This window comes from Notechis scutatus, chromosome 5 (assembly GCF_049901735.1).
Source record: "Notechis scutatus isolate UNSWTSFEM ecotype Mainland chromosome 5, rNotScu1.2, whole genome shotgun sequence".
NCBI classification, from domain to species: domain Eukaryota; kingdom Metazoa; phylum Chordata; class Lepidosauria; order Squamata; family Elapidae; genus Notechis; species Notechis scutatus.
This window is the reverse complement of record NC_142013.1, coordinates 19,420,450-19,443,626: the sequence shown is the minus strand read 5'-3', so window position 1 is coordinate 19,443,626 and position 23,177 is coordinate 19,420,450. Positions and strand designations below refer to the sequence as shown.

Sequence of the window (23,177 nt, the reverse complement as noted above, 5' to 3'; positions counted from 1 at the left end):
CAAGAGCAAGCCTGTTCAGCAGATTGGATTTAATAGTAAGCAACTGATCCTTGAGTTTCTTGGGCCTTACGAGGCCTCAGGTAGTTAACAGTGGATTTTCTGGGAGTGGAAGTCCACAAGTCGTAAAGTTGCCAAGTTTGGGGATCCCTGTTCTAAATGTTAGAACTTAAAAAGAATACTCTTTACTCAAATAGCTTATTAAAGACCTATGCAGCACAAAAAGGAACAAAAATAAACTTCATCAAATTCAACAGTTTATAAAATGGCAAAATTACACAGCCCAAACCAAGTATTCCTATTGAAGAATGATAGAACGAGGGCAGAAAATCGATTATTTCACACTCTGGCGCTTTCTGTAAAATGCAGTACACAGTAGAGCCAGTTACATTAAGTTATTTCAGTGGAAAAACAACAGAGCCATTTGTGTGGCATGGGGGAGAAACCTGCTTTTAATTGTAACTAGAGAAGACCATATCAGCTCTGAAGATGAGTATCAAAGCAGAGCTGCCGTGTGCCCCAAATTCAGTTAAGCCAGCACATTTCTTTTCAATGTGTTTAAATTCTGCATTACACAAGTGCAGCAATTGCACATTTTAACACTATAGCACACAATGTACAATCATATCCTTTTTTCAAGAAAGGATGCTGCAGTCAATCTAAATATGACTCCCTATACATCAATTGAAAATAAATATAAAATGCTTCTATTCCAGAAGTCATGTTTCTGCATTTTGCCCTCACCAGTTATATTTTAAGGATGCATGCATACTTGTTATCAAGTCTTTGAACTTACATGTGAATAATAAGCCCTCTGCAACCAGTCAGTTCTATATCAAATGAAAGAGGATCTGCATACCCATGCAAAATGTACAATCTCTCCAATAAAATATATTCTGCAAAAGCAAGGAAGTTGGGGACAAGATAAAGAAATATTGAAAGAGGTTTTTCTTCAGGAGACATGGACAAAATGTAAGATGAACCTAACAGAAGCAATATCCTCTTTGATTATACAATAGTGAACAATGTAGAAGAGTAATTCCTGAATTAAAGTTGCTGAACATGGTTCAGATTACTGGATACCTCTAAAAGTATAATGCTTTGCAGAAGCATTTACTGTGTATCAACGTCCTACTTCTTACAACACACGGTGTTGCATAAGTAGCGAAAATGTATTCAAAGGTGCTTGGACATCTTTTTAGGCAGCATTTTATCATTATTTTTAGCTATCATCTTACTCAGTTTTATGATAAATGATCACGGGGGTATTAAAACAAAAAAAAAGTTTAGGTTTGAAATAATTTTTTTTAAAAAAATAAGAGATAAAATGTTGCCCAAAGTCTAAAATCATTTTCACACAATTCAATGTTCTTTTAGAAAGTTAGATCTATAAATTAAATAGTTCTAATAGTTAAAGATACAATTTGTATCAACAGCGTAGGTACTTTCTGGTTCTACAGCATCTTCAAGTTGCAGTCATCCACCTAGCAATGATCATGTAAACTTGGGAATCATCACAGTGTGAAGCTCTTAAGGGACTTCAACTACATGAGCAGTCAATCACGATGTTTACGGTATCAGGCACTGTGAGATCTACTGTTACTCTACTTATGTAAAATTACATTTTACAAGAGCTAGAAAAACTCAAAACTTAAAACCAGAAATCTCCCATACTAATACTAGAAGAGATGACAGTGTCTACTTCTAAAGTTATGTTGTTCATGGCAAGAATAATGCAACAGGCTAGACAAACTAATTCTATACAGTATTTCACAAAAAGAATGTGCTGTTTTCATCTATAATTTCCATTACTATAGTGCAGTTAAGATGTTGCATATCCTGAACACAATGTTAAAACCTTCTCAATAAATAGCATGAAAATACACAATCTTATATACAAAAATTGCATTGAGAACACATTTTGTTTCTTTAAAAACAGTTATTTTATGAAATACCTGTGCATTAAGTAAAGGAACAAGAGATACACTTTTCAATGCCATTTCTGATTAATGGAAATGTACATTGGCTGCACAAGACTGCTGCCTAAATTGATATATTTGTAGTCAAACTTGTGACAGTCAGGAACTGGATAAGCTCAATAATTTCAGAACCTGCACATAAAGTATTTTTCATCTGTATAATAAATTAATAAAAACAGGTTTCTCTCCTACTGATTGCTTCTGCTTACACCAAAATTAACAGTAATCAACAAATAAATTAAATCCATAGCCAAATTAAAAAGTGCCATACTATAAAGTACTAATATATTGTTACCCATTTCAATGTAAAAACTGGTAACTTATACATTAAAAAAAAATCAGTGCTGTGAAACTCTTGTTTTCTATAAATATAATGATTATATACAAAGAAAATCACACAATAAAATTAAATAATTTAATTATGAAAAAATAGATCCTAATAAGCTTGACTTGAAAAAAAGTTGGCTGAGCACATAAAATCCTCTTCAGTTTTCTGCTATTTTGAAAAAAAAAATGCTTTGCACTTGAAAGATAACCCAGTAATTTAATAAATACGTAACAAATATTAAAAAGTGCTGCATATAAAACCCACATTCACTAAGGATTCTTACTTGAGACATCAGAGTTGTAATATATTCAGCTGGAGAGACATTCCAGCCATGATTTTTTTTAAAATGAGTATTTAAAATAAATCCTGTTACTTCTAGTGTGTGGGGTTGTACATACAGGTTCCATGGCACAGTATTTCACATATATGGATTACTATATAACCTCCTTGCTGAGAAGGAGATCACAAATGCTATTGTAGCAAACCTCCCTCAGCGATACAGCTGAAACTGAACTAATAGACACCATAAAGATGCATCATCAATATCATGTCATCAATAACCTAGCTGAGACTTCTCCACTAAAATGGCTGCGGCAAGCTGCTGAGCATCTGCCATGTGAGGATTCCTTTTCATAACAATCCTCACCAGATCAGGCGGGAAAATGTTGCACAGGTTGATGTAGACTTTCTCTCGACTGTCTTGGTACCTTGGAAGGTCTTGAGGCATTCCACAGTAAGGTATCTGCCAAGGCTGATCAGGTTGCTCAGGTAAGCTTTGGAAAGGAAACTGCTCATAACATGGTGGGCTGGGATTGCTAGGTAAAGAGTAAGTTTGACGATAGCCATATGTATCCATCCCATAGATTGGCCTATCCCAACTACCGAGTCCATCTTGAGCGGAGTATGTTTTCCTTTTTCTCAATGGAGAATTATCATACAAACGTGAGTCAGATACACTGTCCAGTCTGGTGGATGCAAGAGCTCTCCCCAGAGGTATGCTTTTTGAATGCGGAGAACTCTGAGAAGCAGGGTAGTCAATAGGACAAGTAGAATGGCTTCCCATGTTTGGATGCTGAAGGTGCACGGCCATGTATGGAGCTGGAGGCTTCGGATGATGCTTTGGTTCTTCATGACTATAACTCTGCACTCTGGTTAGTGTATCATGGTAACTCTGTAAGAAGGACTGTGAGTTTAGATGGCTATGGAGATGCAGATGTTGACATTTTAGATTCTCTTCCAGCTGAGGGTCTGGAGAACTCACATAGGATCGATCGTTGTAGCCCATGTAGGAATCGCTACTGCCGCAACTCATACTCCCTTCACTACTACAATCAGAAGCCACAGAACTAATTTTGTAGTCGGTGTCCAAAGAGAAACGTCTTTCAGGACTTCGGGGACCAGAGATACTGAGGTTTGAATATGCACTGAGCATAGAGTAATAACCTACATCCACAGGGGAATCACATTTGGGATACTGCTCATAAGGCATTGGCGTTCCATGATTTTTGGTTGTCATTGTAACTGGAGAATATGGTCCCTGTGGTCTTTGATCCTGAGGTGGGAAATGAACTCCAGGTGGAAGGCCATTGGTTAAAGGTGCAGTACTTTGGGGTTTTGCAGCAGCAGCAGAACTTGGTATACTAACTAAAGAAGGTACAGACCTGGTTCCCAATTTATTTTTGGTGGGAAGCTTTTCTTCCAAGTCTTGGTAGACTTGAGTCCTTATGCTAGGATCCGATTGCCTCTTTGGAGTAGTTCGCTTGAGATCTGTAGTGTTATCTGCCTTAGTACTACAAGGAACACTGTTGCTTTTCACCAGTACTCCTTCACCAGCAGCTTTGGCAGCTGTGTTCCTAGACATGGCACGAAGTTCATCAGCTACTGACCTCTGAGGTTGATTTCCTCTTTCTGGGTGGTAATATTTGCATTTATGTCCATAAGTGCATTTCTTCCCTATATGAATTTATAATTGAAGATGTAAGCATAATATATAAATAATAATATAAATAATATAATAATATAACATAATTAATAAATAATAAATAATATAATTCTTCAGCAATATTAAAAAAGTAATATACATACTTATTCAACAAGGACTGTTAACTATTATGCAATGAAATTAAGTAAATTACCAGTAATTGGACAGTGAGTTTGCATAACACCTTAACCCAGGGCTATCAAACTCCCAGCCCACGGGCCGGATGCGTCATGTGCTGACCACGCCCACGCCCAGTTTAGCGAAGGGGGAAAAAGTCCTGTGATGCCGCCGTGACGATGCGAGTTTGATGCCCCTGTCTTAACCTATTCTGTGATTAGCCCTGGCTTATCATACTGTTTGAATATAGACCAAGATTATACAATTGGGAACAACCATAGAGAAACCAAGATTATTTACCTAAACATTTGTCTGCTGTGTTATCCAAAGTTTAACTGGAGGGGGAGAGGTTGATAGAGAAGATAGGGAAGTCTCATTTGTGGGATCTCTGCTGTTCTAGATCTTTTTTCCCCATTCACTACTTAGGAGGGATGAAATGAGGACACAAAGGGTTTCCTCATTAAACTTCTTATATAATGAAAATTTCAACATAGATACATTTCACTTCATTCATGGAGAGACAAATAAACAACCAAGCTTCATTTTTAGAAACACATTTAATGTTTAATTAAATAATATTACCATATGGACAGGGTTGCTTCTTATGTTCTGGTACAACAGGTTTCTTCCTCAGAAAGTTCTCCAGACTTGGGCCATGTCGGCCGAGAGGATCGTCTGGAGGCATGAATCTAAATAATAATAAAATAATGAAAGGAACAATGCATTTGCTGTGCCATATTTCAGATCTATTTTAAATCTGCTTCTACAAAAGCCTAGTAAATCAAATTTACCTTTTTGAGCTACGATAATTTAAATGCAACTGCCTATGAGATGCTAAGAAAGTAAATAATGAAAACAATGTATTTGCATGTAATGCAGATAGTGGCCTGATTTATACACCAATCTACTCAATTTGCATTGCAGATAAATGGGAGTTCTAACATCCATATTTCCATTCATTTAAGATAATATCCAGCACAGCTGTTCGATAAGGATATCTTTACATACATCTTTATGACCATTCATTTAACAACCAAAGTTACAATGGTGCTGAATAAAGTGATTTATGACCAGTCTGTGCACTTATGATCCTCACAATGTCCCTCAGGTCACGTTATCAAAATTTGGGTACATGGCAACAGGCATGTTTCTGATGCAGCATCCTGGAGTCATATGATCAACATTTTCAACCTTCCTACAGGAGAATTCCAATAAGCAAAGACAATGGGGGAAAGTTGGATTCACTTAATGACGATGGTGATTCAGTTAATCACTGCAGCAATGAAAGTTGGGCATGATTCACTTAATGACTGTATTGCTTAGCAATGGAAGTTCTAGTCCCATTTGTGATCATAAGTAGAGGACTACTGAACCGAAACACAATTTTCTGCGTGCTTGTACACACACATTATGTACATAGATATATGTATTGTAGGTAGTATAAAATCTATCATTCCAAAAACAAAACATCCTGGAGAACTCTGGAATCTTCTGTTTCTCCTCAGGGTCTAAACAATGACTGGTTTAAACAAAATGACTGGTTCAAATGAAGTTTAAATAAGGGTTTAAGTAAGAATGGGAGATAGCATAATGAGAATAAGTCAACTGGTCACAATGAATTCAGTGTCCTCACTATTCAGGAACACAGATTGGGGACAATGAATGTAAATGTGAAAGAAAGTTCATAGTCACCTTTCTCAACTGCAGAGAAAACTTTAAGAATACTTAATTATCACTGATTGGGAAGTGTTTCTAATTCTTCCCTCATCATATCACCAAGGTGTTTATGTGAGCACAAACATTACTTTCCATATGACAAGGCTATGTCTTTTCAACTGCTATGGAGCCAATAAGCTAAATATCAAAGGAAGAATTTCACAAAAAGATTTTGGATCAGAAACAGAGCAATTCAGAAACACTTGTCCTAACTAAGTTTAAAACTACAATATCTGAAAAACTTTTTTTAGTTGTATTTGGGCTTCCCCCAAGTTGAAGCCCATTCTTGTCCTAATGATACATATTTAATCATCAAATTCAGCTGACATATATAAATCTAGGCACAGTGTATCATCATGAATCAATATTAGGAATGTATAGTCTATTGCAAATCAGGGTAATCAGCTGTTTAAAAATATCTACCTAGTTTTCCAACAGAACACAAATAGCAACAATTTGTGGGCTGGAGTATTTATCCATAAGACACTGACTTTATGCCTGATTTTAGTTATTTCTGGAGATTTGGAGGGGGAAGTTATTTCAACTCATATACCAGATACTGGTTTGCACATAGTAGCATAGAATCAAACTGTCTGTCTCAAAACAGGAAAAGAAAAATATATAACAAGTACTTCATGGGATTCCTAGGACATGGATTTTATTTCAAAATTACTCTGTCCAGAGATAGCAAAGATCTGGCCATCAGAGGAGCACAGAACCACATGAAAGACTGAAGTAATTGATAAAATGAGCATATCCCAAATCTTGTTGAGAGCCATTTTTTTTAGACATAGACAATTAAAAATTATAACTTACTTGTCATTGACAAATGAATACATCAGGAGGCGCTCATCAATAAATTTCTTCCATTCTGGCTTTTCATTAGCTAGATCCCTGTAGTTATCATTAGATACAATTATGCCATCTGACTCAAAAGCCAACTTCACTATGAATCTGTCGTCATAGCATACCACCCTTCTCCCTTGAACTCGCCGTGATGGGGTGAACACCAGGATTTTCTCTTTTTCTAATTTACGCAATATTTCTTGATCTAGAATATTGAAATTGAAACAGGAAACACAAAGCAGAACACTGAAATTCACTTAATTTCAGCTTACCTAGCTCTACCCTCTTAAATCTTTAAAACACACACGTGCACAAATGCACGTACCTACCTGCTTACTTGTTTGCCTGCCTACAACTTACACACACACACACATACACACAGAATGACAGATTCAGATGACTTGGCTTAATAAAAGCAAATGTTATTCTAACAGAAGAAGATAGTTACAATTCAGCAACACAAAAAAAATGTAAGCTGCCTTTACTCATGACCTCAGCAATTGTGCTTAGAATCAGATGTTACAACATTTAATTCCAATAATCTGCAGTTAAGATCTGTACTAAATTAAAAGAATGGAATATTATGTTTTCTATACGTTAAATATATGTTTGGTTATTAAACACATAGTTATGCTATATTACATTTCCAATATCTGTAAACATTATAATTTGAGCAGTTTGTCCTAAAGGTATATCCAACCGAAGGCATAGTAAAAGGCAAATTCTTGATCAGCCCTTAGAAACCAAGACTGGAAAAAAAAAGTTTCCAATATATTGTAAACTATTTGAATATTAACTGATATTACAGACTTATAGCCTCATAAGTCAATTTGAGATGATGCAAGCTGAAATACATTCACAGTTACTAGTTCATGGTTTAGAAAAAGGGGCTTTCTTAATAATGAAATAGTCGCTGATAGGTTTTGGAATCTACAGAAACATACTCAAATATTTATTTTTGTCCAAAACTGTAACAGCTTTTATAACATTTAATTATATTTCACATTTATTTGAGAATACAAATCTTTCCCCAGTCGGTTACAAGCAACATCTCAATATATTTATGACATACAATAACACAAATTAAGTCATCAAGCCACATACTTTAATCAAATATTGTCTAGCTAAACGTTTTTCCTGCTCAGAATATTAATAGATGGGTGACAAGTTACAGAGTAAGCATCAGCTCTGAATCCAATTTTTTCATTTAATACAAGATTAACCTCTAAGAGACCCTTTCATTTATAAAACTTCAATAAAAAGTTAGGGCAATAGATCTGATATGTAGTAACAAATCTTAGATCAAACGTCTCTAAGACATAGGTGTTATTAATATATGAAAATAAGGTATCAAGCAATAAAAGATATTGAATGCAGACATTCAAAATAATTAATATGATCACAGGCATCCTATGGGCAAATGATGAAATATTTCATACAGGTAAAACTTGCTTAAAGACTGCCTTGATTAGCCACCATTTTTCATCAATTTAACCCAATGAAAACCTTTTCAATTTTCCCCTTCTTCTTAATCAATGCACGTTCCTTCATATTTCTTTTGGGATTCAATTCTTACTCATTCTTTCTTTATGGCTAAACCACTTTTCCATCTGTTGCTCACTTTTGTATTCATATTCAACATCCATTTTTTTATTTCCTTGTTTTATTATACATTATTAAGTGCTCCAGTCACATTACACTCAATTTATTTCTATATCTCTCCTGACATACATACCCAGTTCTCAGTCCCATATCACATTCCTTCCTCACAACAGAACACATACTATCCACTACATATTATTTAGAGAGGCATCAGGAATTTGCAAATTCTGATTTAAATTGATCTAAAAACAGCACTTCAGAGTATAAATTGTAATACAAGCACCTGCGGGGTTTCCATTTTTCATATATTGAAATGCAACTGCATCAACATGTATTAAATATATGCATTTTGAGAACTAATATATTATGCTAAATGTGTATTTTAGGTGCATCCAAAAGTGCTTAGACTTATGCATGAAAATGAAATAGTACTGAAGTGAGCACCAAAGTACCTGGAGACAAGACAAGAAATAACAAGTAGAATATGATTAAACAGAGATAAATGTAGAACTAAAGAGAAATTTCCTGACAGTGAGAACAATTAATCAATGGAATGACTTGAATTCAGAAATTGTGAGTGTTTGGTTACTGGAAGTTTTCAAGAAGAGATTGGACGACTGGCTTCCGGTTTGAGCTTCTTCGGCGACAGACCGAAGCCTCGTCTCTGTGAGGCTTCGATCCGTGCTCGCCGCTGGAGCACCCTGAGCCGGCTGGTTTCGGGGCTAAGCCACCCCGTAGAGGTGGTGAAGAAGGGGGAGACTGCCTGCAGGGTTGAGGAGAGCCACATCTCTCCTCCCCAGCTGGCCATTACTCCCTTTCCCGAAGGCGGTTGTAGCGGTGGTCAGAAATGGCCACCACAAAGAAGAACTCGACCGGAAAAGAATGTGCAGGAGAAAGTTTTGGTTGACCGGATCAAACAGCAAAAGCAACAAATAAGGTACCCTGGAATTTAAATTTAATAACATTGTTCCCAAAGAAGATTTTGAAGCTGCGAAGGAGAGAGAGAAGGAAAGGATTAGGTTTTTTTTCTTCCCTTCCTTATACTGACAGCTAAGAGACTTAAGCAAGAAATTGAAAAAAATCCACTTTGACATTAATAGGCATCTAAGCTGAAAATAAAAGTCAAAGGGATAATAAAGATTTCTGGATATTTAAAAGTTTTTAAAAGCAGGAAAGGAGAAAAAAAAAAGAATAAAAGGGCAGGATCTGGAAAAATGGAGGAGACTGCCTGGAACTAAGGAATGGAACTGTAACTAAAAGGAACTTACAGTGAAATTTCAACAAGATTCCTCAAAGATACATTTTAATTGAAACTTGGTAACAAAATAATAGAACCCCAGGAAGAGAAAGTGGAAAAAAGAAGCAGAAAGAAACAGCCTTGGATTATTTGGATTACTTGGTGATTTTTGGTTTTTGCATCTGGATGACTAAAATTAACCGGGTGGTTGTTTAAAAGTCTTTAAAATGGTATCACTCTTAGAAGAACTGAAAATGGAACTTAAAAAATAGAAAGAAGATGTACAAGAAGCGAGAGGTTCTTTTGGCTTCGTATTTCAATTCTTAGAAATGGAGATCTGGAACTATGAGAAACAACAAGAAACGCTTGCAGAACAAGAAGATTGGGACAAAGAAGAACCCATCTTTAATGATCAAATAATTTTAAGTGGGGGGGGGGGAGAAAAGGAGGGAAAGAGAGTGAAAGGTTTAAGACTAGAAAAAACAACCAAAAAGAATAATAATAATTTGAAAGATAAGTATAATATTAGAAAGCAACAGAAGAGGGGATTACAGATGAGAGAGTTAGAAGTAGAGAGACGAGGGGGTAAAAAGGGGAGGGGGAAGAAGAGGGGGAAGAAGGCAAGGAAAAGAAGTTATAAAAGACAGAAACAAGAAATGGAGAAACAGGGAAAAGATATAAGGATTGTAACCATAAGCTTGTTTAGAGATAATGGGTGAAAATTTAATTGCAAAAGGGATTCTGCAAAGGTACATAAGATAGCATTGTTATATTATAAACAGAAATAATTTTAGAAAATATGATTAAAATGATGGATAAAATATTTACTGTAATGTAGTTGAATGTTTGGTAATAAATAAATGAATTAAAATGATTGAGAGAATTAAATGGGAACATTTTTAATTATTAGTAATGATTTATAAAAGTATAAGTGAGAAATATGGAAAAAAAGAATTAACTATGGAAAGTTTATAAGTGTTCCCAAGGAAGTATGATATTTAACTGAAAAGAAATGTTAAAGATGTTAAGATTTTAATGAATATTAATGATAGAATTGAATTGGAATGGAATGTGTGTTTTATTTACATATATATATATATATATATATATATATATATATATATATATATATATATATATAATTTTTTCTTTTTAAGAATATAGTGTGTATTTTAAGAATGTACCAAGCAGAATTCGATTGGAAGTTATGTATTATATTGAATGCTATAATCTTAAAGGTAGACATTGAAGCTTAAATAAGAGTTTGAATTGATAAAATTAAAAGATATAAAGGTGTCGTACTCCAGTTGGTAACTACAGGGAAAAAATTGTTTAATAAGAAAAGATAATAATGAAATTGAAACAGGACAAACAAAAGTATAAATATAATGATTTGATTGAGATGAGATAATTAAAATAAAGTTGAGAAAATTAAAAGAGGGGAAAAACTATGAAGAAAATATAAAACGGTAATAAGATATGGAATAGAATATAAAAATGAGCATGAAATTGAGTTTGGTGTCTGTATGAAGAAGTGATACCCTGGGACCATGCTATTTTCAAAAAAGATGTTTTATTTGTATTTTGTTTTTGTGAAAACCCAAATAAAACTTTCAAAAAAAAAAAAAAAAAGAAGAAGAGATTGGACAACCATTTGTCTAGAATGGTATAAGGTCTCTTGCTTGAGCAGGAGGTTGGATTAGAAGATCTCTTATACAGCCCTGTTATTCCATGTTCTAAAATATTTTGATTAAATATACCTGTAATGAGTGCATCTGGTCGAGACTGTTCTTTTCTCCATGCTGGTACAAACACTGTGACATCTTTGTGTCCTCTTTCCAAAAACCAGTCCACGGCCAGTTTTATCCCACGACAAGAGAAGACTTCTTTGTTTCCATGGCTGAAACAGATGTCCTAAAATTACTAATCTACATTACTGTAACTACCACTCTTTCATATATGTATGAAAGGAATATACTTGCATTTTGCCCTCATGAGCACAAAGCACTCCAAAAGTAATTAACAAAAGCTAAGTGTGGCATTTAAAAACTCTCATAAAATAATAAATTGCCTATATATAAGAAGCTTAATTTAGCAACTCAACTTTTCAATTAAAAATGCCTATAAAAATAGAAAATATTTTTATATATAAATTACTATTTGACATTACTTTGACAAGTGTTCCTCCAAATCAGTTATGTTTAAGTATTAAGAGTACATTTCACACATTTCAATATTTTTTGACCAATATGGGTAAGTATTTAATTTCAGTTCAATTTATGTGCAACACTTCTCTTGATAGCTAGATCAAAATAATAAGCTACTTAGCAAAAAGTAAAATATGGCAGGCAAATAAATCAAAACCACATGACTTTGATGTTTGAAAACAAAACACATTTATCTCTCATATAAAAACTGGACCATAACTATTTATTTCATAACAATTAATAGCATTTCAAACAAGAGCTTCCAACAAAGTATAGTTATGATTATAACTGTTGCATAAAGGACAGAAGTACAAGGGTTTCAGTTTATCATTCATGGCTGAAATATACCTAAAAAAAACAGAGAAAGTAACATGGTGCGGAGAAAATACATATAACTGCTCCTTGGTTTATTTTCTAAATAGCCAGCTCTTTTTAATCTGTAATTTTCTTACCCATAGTTGTATAAAATAATTCTTAACTTTATAGTTGGATATTTATCAACACTCTCATACTACAGGAACTTGGAAAAAATGACAAAAGATAGAAGAGTTGTTCCAAGTACATTCAATATTACTTCCATTCGTCATGAAGAATCAGATTTTCAGAGTTATTTCATTAGCTGCCATTAATCAGCAACTGCACTGCTTAGAGAAGAGGGTCAGAAGGGGAATTTCAACACAACTGAAACCAAAGACTAAAACTCACTGCACCTTGCTTTTTATTGATGACAACTCCAACAAGGTTATTATTATATGTTCAAAACTGGGAAGGCTTGACACTACCGACAACAGAAGAATCTTTCCAAAACAGGTACTTTGTGAAGAAAAAAGATATTTCAGTTTTGGTTACACCATACCACCAAAGTGTTACCACTGTAAATTCAAAAAGGAAAACTGCAAAGTATCCTGGGAACAATGTCCCAACAGTGTCCTTGAGCTCTAAAAACAAACATTCCCAAGTAACAACTGGTTGTAAGATTACAAAAAAGTTGGAAGCAGATTTAATTGACTCCTTTGCAGCTTTACCAGGAGGTGAGCAGAATGAAAGAGAAATTGATATGTACAATGCAAACCATACAAATTGCATTGAATCATTGACCAAATTAGTTTTGCCCACCTCTACAACTGGATGCAAACACTGTGGTATTTTAACCCTCCTTCTTATATATTTGAACTCAATAGAGAGCATACAACAAAATAGAAAAGAAAAAGGAATAGTTCACTTAGGTTCAAGTTTTGAAGAGCACCAGTCTTCAGTAACTGGACTTGATTATACTGCATATATTTCTAATGTCTATACTGGATATGTATTAAAATCTGAAGTTCAGGATATGAATGATAGGCATCCTAATTTACAATTGCTATCCTCCAATTTTTCAACAATCTTGACCTTGGTTCAAGAGCAAGCTACTATCATCCCAAGGATTGAAATATTCAATAAACTTGATAAGCTGCTCACCTCTGCATTTAGTGGTTGCACTGCAGGCTGCTTTAATTGTTAGTGTTTTATTCACATTTTCTGCACTTAGTATCTCAATTACAGATACAGATAATTCCTTAATTTAGGAATTAATAAACTCAGGAAGAGTGTAAAATAATGAATCCCCTTCCCTTATAATTTGATTGATTTTGAAATGTTAGTACTTGAACTGCCAAGTTAAATGATTTTGCCTTTCCAAATTAATGGATATATTATTTTTTCATAGGAGACATGGAATAATGAAGAAACCCCCCTTTTTTTATAGGAACACAAATCATTACCTCTATATGCTCTCCCAGGAAATGAAGAAAGATTGTATGGGTATTTGTTTCTTTAGCATTAAAAATATTAGAATTCTCCCCTTTGGAAATATGCAATGTCAGTATTATTACATTTTAATAACTTTGTTATTAATTCATGTAAATACAGTACATTCCCTTATGCACTCATTCATTGATTAATGAAGCTGCATATAGATTTTAAAAAATCATTCATATCATTTCCATGGGCTGTAGCCAATTGCTCATATGATAGTATCAGGGGACTGTAATGTAAGCATTAGATTTAATAAGCATATGAAATTTCATAGCTCCCCCCCCCCCTGATTTTATAACATTGCATCCCCTACCACTGCATCAGTTGGAAGGCCATATTGCAAGCCTACAAAGACTACTATGCAATATTTGAACAGTTTAGACTGAACAACACATTGGATACAAGTTAGCCAGCAGTGTATACACATTTGGCTGGTACACAGCCCTCCATGAAATAATAGGTTGCATTATCAAGGATCCTGGTCTCACATCTGCTAAAATGTACAATTGTTGTATATCCTGATAATGATAACTTTCCAGCTGTTCTCCATTTAAGAATATCAGGGAATATAACACACTTGGGCATTCGTGCTGCTCGTAAAATGGATTCTGAAATAGGTTCAATTTGGCTTAAATGGCCATTTCACAATAGGACCATTTGGTGAAAGGCCTACTGAGCTCTAAAGAAGCTGCACAGATAGATACATGCTACTATTATGTAAGATGTGGATGGATCTATTCTAGCAAATTATAATAAATTACTGCTACTGGTAATTGGTAAAAAAAACAGTCTTCTATGTTAGTGGTTTGATTCCCCCTTATTTCTTCTGACAAATTTCTCAGCAAATGGAAAGGCTAGGTCTCACATAAGTTGAACCATTTTGATAATCTTCTGGAGTTATCCTAGGTTATGATCAAGATAAAACAGAGAATAATAGATATAGAAAATCAGGAAGCTCAGTCCAGTGTGCCAACAGATATATCTGAGATGTTCAATCCATTAACTTAAGCCTAGCTAGCTAGAATAGAATAATAGAGTTGGAAGGGACCTTCGAGGTCTTCTAGTCCAACCCTCTGCTTAGGCAGGAAACCCTATACCAAGGGTCTTCAAACTTGGCAAGTTTAAGACTTGTGGACTTCAACTCCCAGAATTCCTCCTCCAGTCATGTTAGCTCAGGAATTCTGGGAATTGAAGTCCACAAGTCTTAAACTTGCCCAGTTTGAAGACCCCTGCCCTATACCATTTTAGACAAATGGTTTTCCAATCTCTTCTAAAAAACTTCCATTGTCGGAGCATTTACAATTTCTGGAAGCAAGTTGTTCCATTGATTAATTGTTCAGTCAGGATATTTCTCCTTAGTTCTAGATTGCTTGTCTCCTTGATGAGTTTCCACCCATTGCTCCTTGTCCTGCCCTCAGGTGCTTTGGAGAATAGCTTGATTCCCTCTTCTTTGTGGCACCCCTGAGATATTGGAACGCTGCTATCATGTCACCCTACATGATAGCTAAGCTCCAATATCTCAGCTAGGATAGGATATATTGGCACGATTTAATGTTTTGCCTACCCAGTTGTCTTGATAAAAAGAAAATTCTGTAATGAACAGCTTTCTCCATGTGGAAGTGGTCACATTGAAACCACTGCTCACTTTCTTCTATACCAGTGTTTCTTAAAACTTTGTTCCCTCAGGATTCCTTTCCACTATGAAAAATTATGGAGGACCCCAAAAGAACTTTTGTTTGTATATGTGTAAGTCCTTAACTTGAAATCATTCCAAGTTACAATGGCACTGAAAAAAGTGACTTACAACCAATCCACACATTACCATCATAGCATTTGCACAGTCATATGATCAAAATTTGGATGCTTGGCAACCAACATCTATTTAGGATGGCTGTACCAGTGGTGGGATTCAAACATTTTTACTACCCGTTCTGTGGGTGTGGCTTGGTGGGTGTGGCAGGGGAAGGATACTGTAAAATCCCCATTCCCTCCCCACTCCTGGGGGAATGTTACTGCAAAATCTCCATTCCCTCCCCACCCCACTAACCTGATTTCCAGCTCCGTTCTCTTGTGCAGGGTAACCAAAGAAGACCCAGCCAATCAGCTGCGACTCGGGAGGCAGAGAATAGATGGGGGCGGGGCCAGTCAGAGGTGGCATTTGCGGGTTCTCCAAACGACTCAAAATTTCCTCTACCGGTTCTCCAGAACTGGTCAGAACCTACTAAATACCACCTCAGGGTTGTACCATCCTAAGGGTCATGTAATCACCATTTGCAATCTTCGCAGCCAGCTACCAACAAGCAAAGTCAATGGGGAAATCTGAATTCGCTTAAGAACGGCATCATTCACTTAATAAACATGGCCAAAAAAAAGGTCATAAAATCAGGTGCAATTTTCTTAACGTCCTTGCTTAGCAATGGAAATTCTGGCTCCAATACTGACCATATGCTAAGGACTACATGTTGACCATATTTATTGATATTTACCAAATTAACAATTAAAGTTGATGCATTCGCTGTGAGTTCTCCTGTTCGACGGGATTTTCATACTGTGTTACATTTCAAAATAGGCTTCCGAATAGTTTTAATTTTGAGAATTCCTGAGGCAGCCTTGGGGAATCCTCGGGAATCCAAGGACCACACGAGTCTGTTCTATGCTACTTCTTTTATCAGGATATTTGGTTCCAGTTCTTAATTTAACACCCATAACAGCAAATTATCCAGGCGATCAAAATCTATTTTATCTCTGTTTATTGTCTGCCAGTATTGATACAGTCTATTATATTTAGAAGAGTATAGAACCATAGTATTTTATATCTATTATTTTATTATTCTGAATTTTACTTTATTAGTTGGTTGTAATTGTTGCAAAGTCGTCTATTGTTAGTATTTTTAATATAAACATGTCTGTTTGCACACCTTTTAGTCAGTCTTTACTCCTGGCAACTGCCTGGCAAATCTCTGCACTTTTTCTTGGCAATATCTGCAGAAATGATTTGCATTTGTCTTCTTCCTGGAGCTGGCAGAATGTGACTGGTTTGAAGTTGTCCAGTTGGTTTCAAACAGAATTGGAACTCAAATCTCCTGGCTTTTAGCCTGGTGCCTTAACTGTACCAAAATGGATCTCTAGTATAAACATTAGTTTTACTATATTAAGGTGATAGATTTCTTTTCAGTCTGTAATTTGGATTAATATTATGGATTTTATGGATTGAATGCGGATAATTCTGTGTTATACTACAACAAGGTCACTCAGCTGACTTTGCCTAAGGCAGGACTAGAACTCACAATCACCTAGTTTCTAACCTGATTCCTTAACCAAACAGGCTCTCACATCCTACTATACTTTTTGTTTTACGATTTAATGCTCATTGATTGAAATAAAGTCCCCCCCTCTACCTCAAGAAATCATTCATAACTCCCCTATAAGCAAAGCACAATTATTTTTAGAGGCCCATTAAAAACTGACCTAGGCTACTTCAAAGAAAACTCATTGAGTATCCACATTCTCAATGTTTGTTTTTTGAAAGAAACTTTATGGCACAACATCAAATCTTCGTAATTGCTTTCCAAAAGATATTTGATTGCTAGTTTATTTTAATTTTTCTGACAGCCCTTGTTCAATCTCATCTTCCTCAGACAAAAATGGGACTCTCCAAAGCATCACATGGCAGCAACAGAAAATTACCATATTTCTGATTTATATTAAACCATATAGGTTTGTCCATGTAATTCCAACAGAATTCCTTCAAGTGCAGTCTTTATGTCTTAGGAAGTATCTAGGTTAAACAGAAGCAAAGTTCTATTTCTCAATTACAGAATATCTAATCAAATTTTTCAGGGACCTATCTGAAAGCCGTCTTTCGCTTCAGCAAATATGTCTCTTCTTATCCAGAGCAGTTGGTGCATCTGCTATAAGCAATTTTTATTATTCTTTCCAAACTAAGTTGATTGGATTCACTTTAATTTGGACTCCAATATTGGACAAGTTCCCTCCCTTCCTTGTACACCAAACAGAGTGAAAGTGGAGCCAATTTAAGTTTCTTTCTAATGGTATCTTCCTTTCCCAAACTAAAATCATGTGTTACCAACAGTCACATTTCTTCGTCGAGGTCATCTCTGTGCTTCTCTACAGCAATGCTTCCCTCACCTAATCAGGTGGTCCTGTTAGGCATGTCAGGTCTTTTAATACATCTCACAGGAGCTCCACTTTCTTACATATTGACTCACCATTCACTAATATCGGACTGAGGCCAAGTTGTCTAGCCAACTATCACCTTCCTGGTCCCAAGAAAGTGGTGTTTGGCTTATTGCAGGGAGCCTGAGCTCCATTTTTCTCCTTTTACAAAGGGAATAAGAATATTGGCAATTCTTTTCAATTTCAATTAATTCTCAATTCAGAAAATAAATCTTTTTAAAGAATCAGATTTTAAACCATACAATGGCATTTAAAGATGCTCTAAAACTCGTCACTTGAATAAAAGCATTAGTATTTGTTTTTACTGGAAAAACTATCCATGTAGATACATAGTGTATTAAGTTGTCAACATTAGATTCTTGCAAATAGGCAGCTAGAAAACCAGTGAGAAGAAAGTTTTATTCCATTAAAGTACAGCATATAGTGTTCATCCAATTATCTGCAAAATGATTTCAAGCTAAACCTTTTATCCTTGCAGGATCATTACAGGACAAATGTTTGCTGTTCCAAGAAAATGAGATACAAGGTAGATTTTAAAAAATTCCTCCTACATAACATTATTTAAAAGCGTAATCTTAATGCTACGCTTTAGACAGAATGTCCTTATTGTGTACTTCAAGTCCCCAGATCCTAAAATCTCTTAGGGGGAAAAATGCAGATACAAAACTTAAGATTTCCAGAGCAAATCCTCCCCACAAAAAATGTTGTAATAGTAATGCTCAGATTGGTTTACAGTATTACTATCCTCGCAATTCCTGGTTTCGGGTTGGGAAAGATACAAAGAGTTTACTTTAAAGTACTGCATTTTGATCTGCTCGAACTGAGCTGCCATGACTGAGACACTGCTTGAGATTGTATCAAGGTTGCATTATTGTTTTCTTGCCAGATGCATGAGAAATATACTAAAAGGCATTTTAATTACGATACCTATGGGCAGGCACATCTGCCTCCTAGAACAAGATTTGTAAGTGGCAGATTTATTAAGCTAAAGAGTTGAATTTTGTGCCTTGGGGATGCTGTATGGAATGGAGTATTATTACCTATCAAAGTGATCCCAGCCATTGGAAGAAAGAAGAGGTTACTAGAAAAAGAAGGAATGTGCAACTGATGCTTCAGCAGGAACAAGGAGAACTGGGAATACAGATTAGTAAGTAGAGTAGCTGCTACAAGAGTTGGAGAATGGAAAAAAGGAGAGACATTGGACGTCTAAAAGATGCTTGGAAAAAGAGGGGATTTTGCCTTTTCTTCTCTTTCTCAAAACCTTGTAAAAAAGGCTTGGCTTAGAAAAATTAAGTAAAGTGAAGTTGTCTAGAGAAGGCGTTAACAAATGTGATTAAATTAAGCAATCTGTGGCTAAAGGAGGGGAGTTAAGGAACTTCAAGGAAGCTCTGTAAATAAATGTATACTAGATTGTTAAGCTAGGCATGTCATTAAGGCATGCACAGACACAATAGAGATAATTACATATTTCAAATGCAAATTATTTACTTTGTTTGCACTACAGCAATAAACATTACTTTAGTTGGAAGAATGTTTGGTTTGGATTAGTTTCTTTTCATTTTCTACTTCTAGAGTTTGCAACAGTTGTTCTGCACACAGGTTCAACTATTCTGGAAATGTTTCAAGCTTGGAATGAAGTGCTTTGAACTGGACAGAGAGGTATTTTCAAACTCAAAATGCTTCCAGAATGATTGACACAGTCCATTTCAAACTTGAAAGTTTTTTCAAATGTTAAAAGTTTGCAGTCCACGATTGGTATTATATTTGTTGTATATTCCATTTGAGGGGAAAGTTTGGTTTATTTCATTATTTATTTTAAATTTCAATTATATTTACTGATCATTGTCTACTGATAGGAGTTTTAACAAGATAATACATTATCATACATATTTGCTGAACGATTCAACCTAAAATAATATAACATTTAAAACAGCATTACAAGAATTAGATGACAGGAACTTTGGTATAGGAAGCCCATTTAACATTTTGATCCTATCATGGAGGTGGGCTGGTTAAGGAAGCATCTTATTGTAGCTCTACTGATTGATTATATGCGATCAAGTTGAGGTTGACTCATAGCAGCCAAATAAATTTGCTACGTGGCAATCAATTTTTACACTGGTCCTTTATGTCTTCTAATAGTGTACCTAGTGTCACTATAACAAGTCCATCTACCTTGTTTCTGGTCTTCCTATTCTTTGTTTCTTCCACTTTTCACAGTATCAGAATTTTCTCCAGAGAGCTAGGTCTTTACATAAAGGATCTTAAGTATGATAATGGAACCTAGTCATTTGTGTCCTGAGTGAGAACTCTGGGCTAATTGCTCAGCGATCCACTTGATTTATTTTTGTGGTTATCTATGGCATTCTCGGAAGCCTTCTCCAAAACCAAAGTTCAAAAGTGTCAATATCTTTCTATTCAGGTTTTTCACCCCAACTTTTACTTTCATGATGTATCACATGTACAAGTCTGATGTTTGTAAATATATATGTCATGGTATCTGAATATCTTTTCAAAAACGTTTATTACTTGTCTACCAAATACTAATCTTAGGCATATTTGACTTCTTGTTCCTTTATAATTGATCCTAAAACATAGAAGTTATGTTCCACTTCAATAGTTTCACTGTCAGTTCTAACAATGGTTGTTGTACTAGTTGTCATCAGTTGATCTTCTTATTTTAGATTATATTTTTCCACTGTGTTCCTTGACCTTTATCTCTAGAAGTCTGTAGATCCTTTGCAATTTTCACTATCAGAATACTGTTTTTGGCATAGTACAAGTTATGGAAGCTTCTTTGTCCAATTCTAAATCACTCTCATCTTCTTCCAATTAATCTTGCCTTAATATATATTTTGGCACATAAGTTGAATAAAAAAGTGGAGTGTGTACAGCTTTGTCTCATTCCTTTGCCAACTTAGTGCTACTTTATTTCATCATGTGCTGTCTGTACTATGGCTTACATATTGTACTAAGGATAACATATTCTGGGTTTCCCATTTTTCTACATCTTGACACAATCAATAATCATTGAAGCATATACTGATTTATTTTTGATATTCTTTGGACTTTTCAATTATGCAGCATGTTATCAACAATGTCTTATCTTTCTCAGCTTTTTCTAAAGCCAACTTGAATATCTAGCATCTCCTTTTCCATATATGGCTTTAATTTGTATTGGATGATTCTAAGCATTATTTTACTAGCATGTGAAATTAAGGATTATTAAGGATGCCAATTTGCATACTCTTTAAATCTCTTTTATTTGATATTAGAATGCAGGTTGATCTTTTCCAATCTAGTGGCACTGGGCGTTCTCCAGATTTGCTGGCATATATTGGCTCAAAAATTGACTGATTCATTTTCTGCTGCTTGTCATATATCAGTAGGTATTCCATCAGTTTGTATAGCTTTCTGACTTGATAGTGATCAGATTGCTGATCTAATTTTTTGTTTTAGTGCAAGAGGTTTTTTTTTGTAAATAGGGGCTATCTTCTAACTAGCTTATCATTATCCAATGTTCATGATATTTTACAATGTACTGTAGTTGTCAAATTTGCTTTGAAGCATTATTTTTTACCCTATTAGTTTCCAAAGCTGGTGAATCAAGTTGCTTATCTCACTTTGTTCAGGTATAAACATTGACTACAATGGTCTTGCTTGCTATATAGTTCCCTATAATGTATTCAGCTATGTATTTATTGTATTTACTGGGTTTATATGTCACCCAGAATCTAGAGTTCTCTGACCCACTTGTATTCCATTCTTACGTAAAGAATAAAACAGTAAAACAATACTATTTTATAGCAAATAGTAAAAAACAAAAGTAAAAATGGCAAAGAATGATGAGGTCTCCAAGTTGTAGATCTACTCTAAGGACTTTTAAAAAAAAATACAAACCAAACTTTCATGTTTCTCTTAAAGCTCAAGAACTAGGAGTTGATCTGATCTTGGGAGGTAAACTATAGTTTTCCAAAGAAGTGTGAGCTATGACTGAGAACGCTCAACTGCTTACAGAAGGTCCCTTTAAATAAGGCTTTTAAGGTGATAACTATCATCTTAAAGTGTATCTGGAAGTCAATTAGCAGTTAATTGAAGGATGTCCAGACTGGTTGAACATTCTGGGTAATTTTCAAAAACAGCTTTGTAGAGCAAGTTGCAATAATTCAAACTGGAGATGACCAAGGCATAAATAGTTAAAATTTTAATTAAATTCTTTTTGTTTAAAACATTATGGCTAGGTTTTTCAGAAGAATATAGATTACTAATTCAAAAACCAAAGATGCAAAGGCAGTATTTTAATGTGGGTCTTCTGACTGTAATTAACTATTGTTTGGAAGAATCCCATGTAGACACACTGAGATAAAGTCTGCTCCTTGTCTGGGATCAGCTGCCCCATCAAAACTAGAAGTGCATATAAACAAACAATTATGGTTTTAAGATGCTGGCCCAGAAATCATTAGACTGTGAGTTCTGGTCCCAATTTAGGCATGAAAAACCAGCTGGGTAACTTTGAGCAGCCATATTCTTTCAACCCAACTCACTTCACAGGGGTGTTGCTATAGGAAAAATAGGAGGAGAAAGGAAGACTGAGCTGTTTGACACCCTGAGTTGACTATGAAAAAAAAATGTGGGTTTTTTAAAAGCTCAAATAGAGTTTGTTTTAAATAATTTAGATTTTGCATGTTTGAAATGGACCAATGGACTACAGGTTAAAATGACAATGCTATAAAATATAAACCTGTATTCTCTGTAAGCAATCATTTCCCCCAATATATAAATTAGTTTGCGCTTCCCTAAATCAGTAAAATAAATCGGTCAGAATGTTCAGTACAGAATACCTAGTTTACCAGCACCACATTAAAATACAGTGTGGGTGAAAAAACAAACAAACTGCAACTTTGGAAGCATTTGTGGGTGGATTAAAAATGCTGCATATCCTTTTCTCCCACAAGAAATACCTGTCTAGTGGGTGCTGCTTGTGGATATTTGCGTGCCCTTAACACTCTGGATCAGAGTGCTATGCAACATGTACAACATGTTTCTACAGTACTGCTCTCAGAATGCTGAATTCTCAAAAGAAGTCTTCAAATACCTTTTACCCAAGTAAATATTGGCTTGCGCCATTCAGTGGTAGAAACCTGTTTCAATGAGCCATAAACACAATTGTGTGCAT

General features: G+C 35.1%; 1 protein-coding gene across 2 annotated transcripts in view; it reads right to left on the bottom strand.

Moving 5' to 3' along the window:
• Positions 1 to 249: 249 nt before the first annotated feature.
• The window catches only part of ZC3H12C (zinc finger CCCH-type containing 12C), a 48,171-nt gene continuing 25,243 nt past the window's right edge, over positions 250 to 23,177 (bottom strand). For both annotated transcript variants that reach the window (XM_026675105.2, XM_026675106.2), the window contains exons 3-6: positions 11,564 to 11,703; positions 6,935 to 7,169; positions 4,985 to 5,091; positions 250 to 4,257 (exon numbers count right to left, since the gene is read on the bottom strand). In XM_026675105.2, coding sequence (XP_026530890.1) covers positions 2,858 to 4,257; positions 4,985 to 5,091; positions 6,935 to 7,169; positions 11,564 to 11,703 — 1,882 coding nt within the window. In that variant the 3' untranslated portion in view covers positions 250 to 2,857. The remainder of the gene's footprint in view (positions 4,258 to 4,984; positions 5,092 to 6,934; positions 7,170 to 11,563; positions 11,704 to 23,177) is intronic.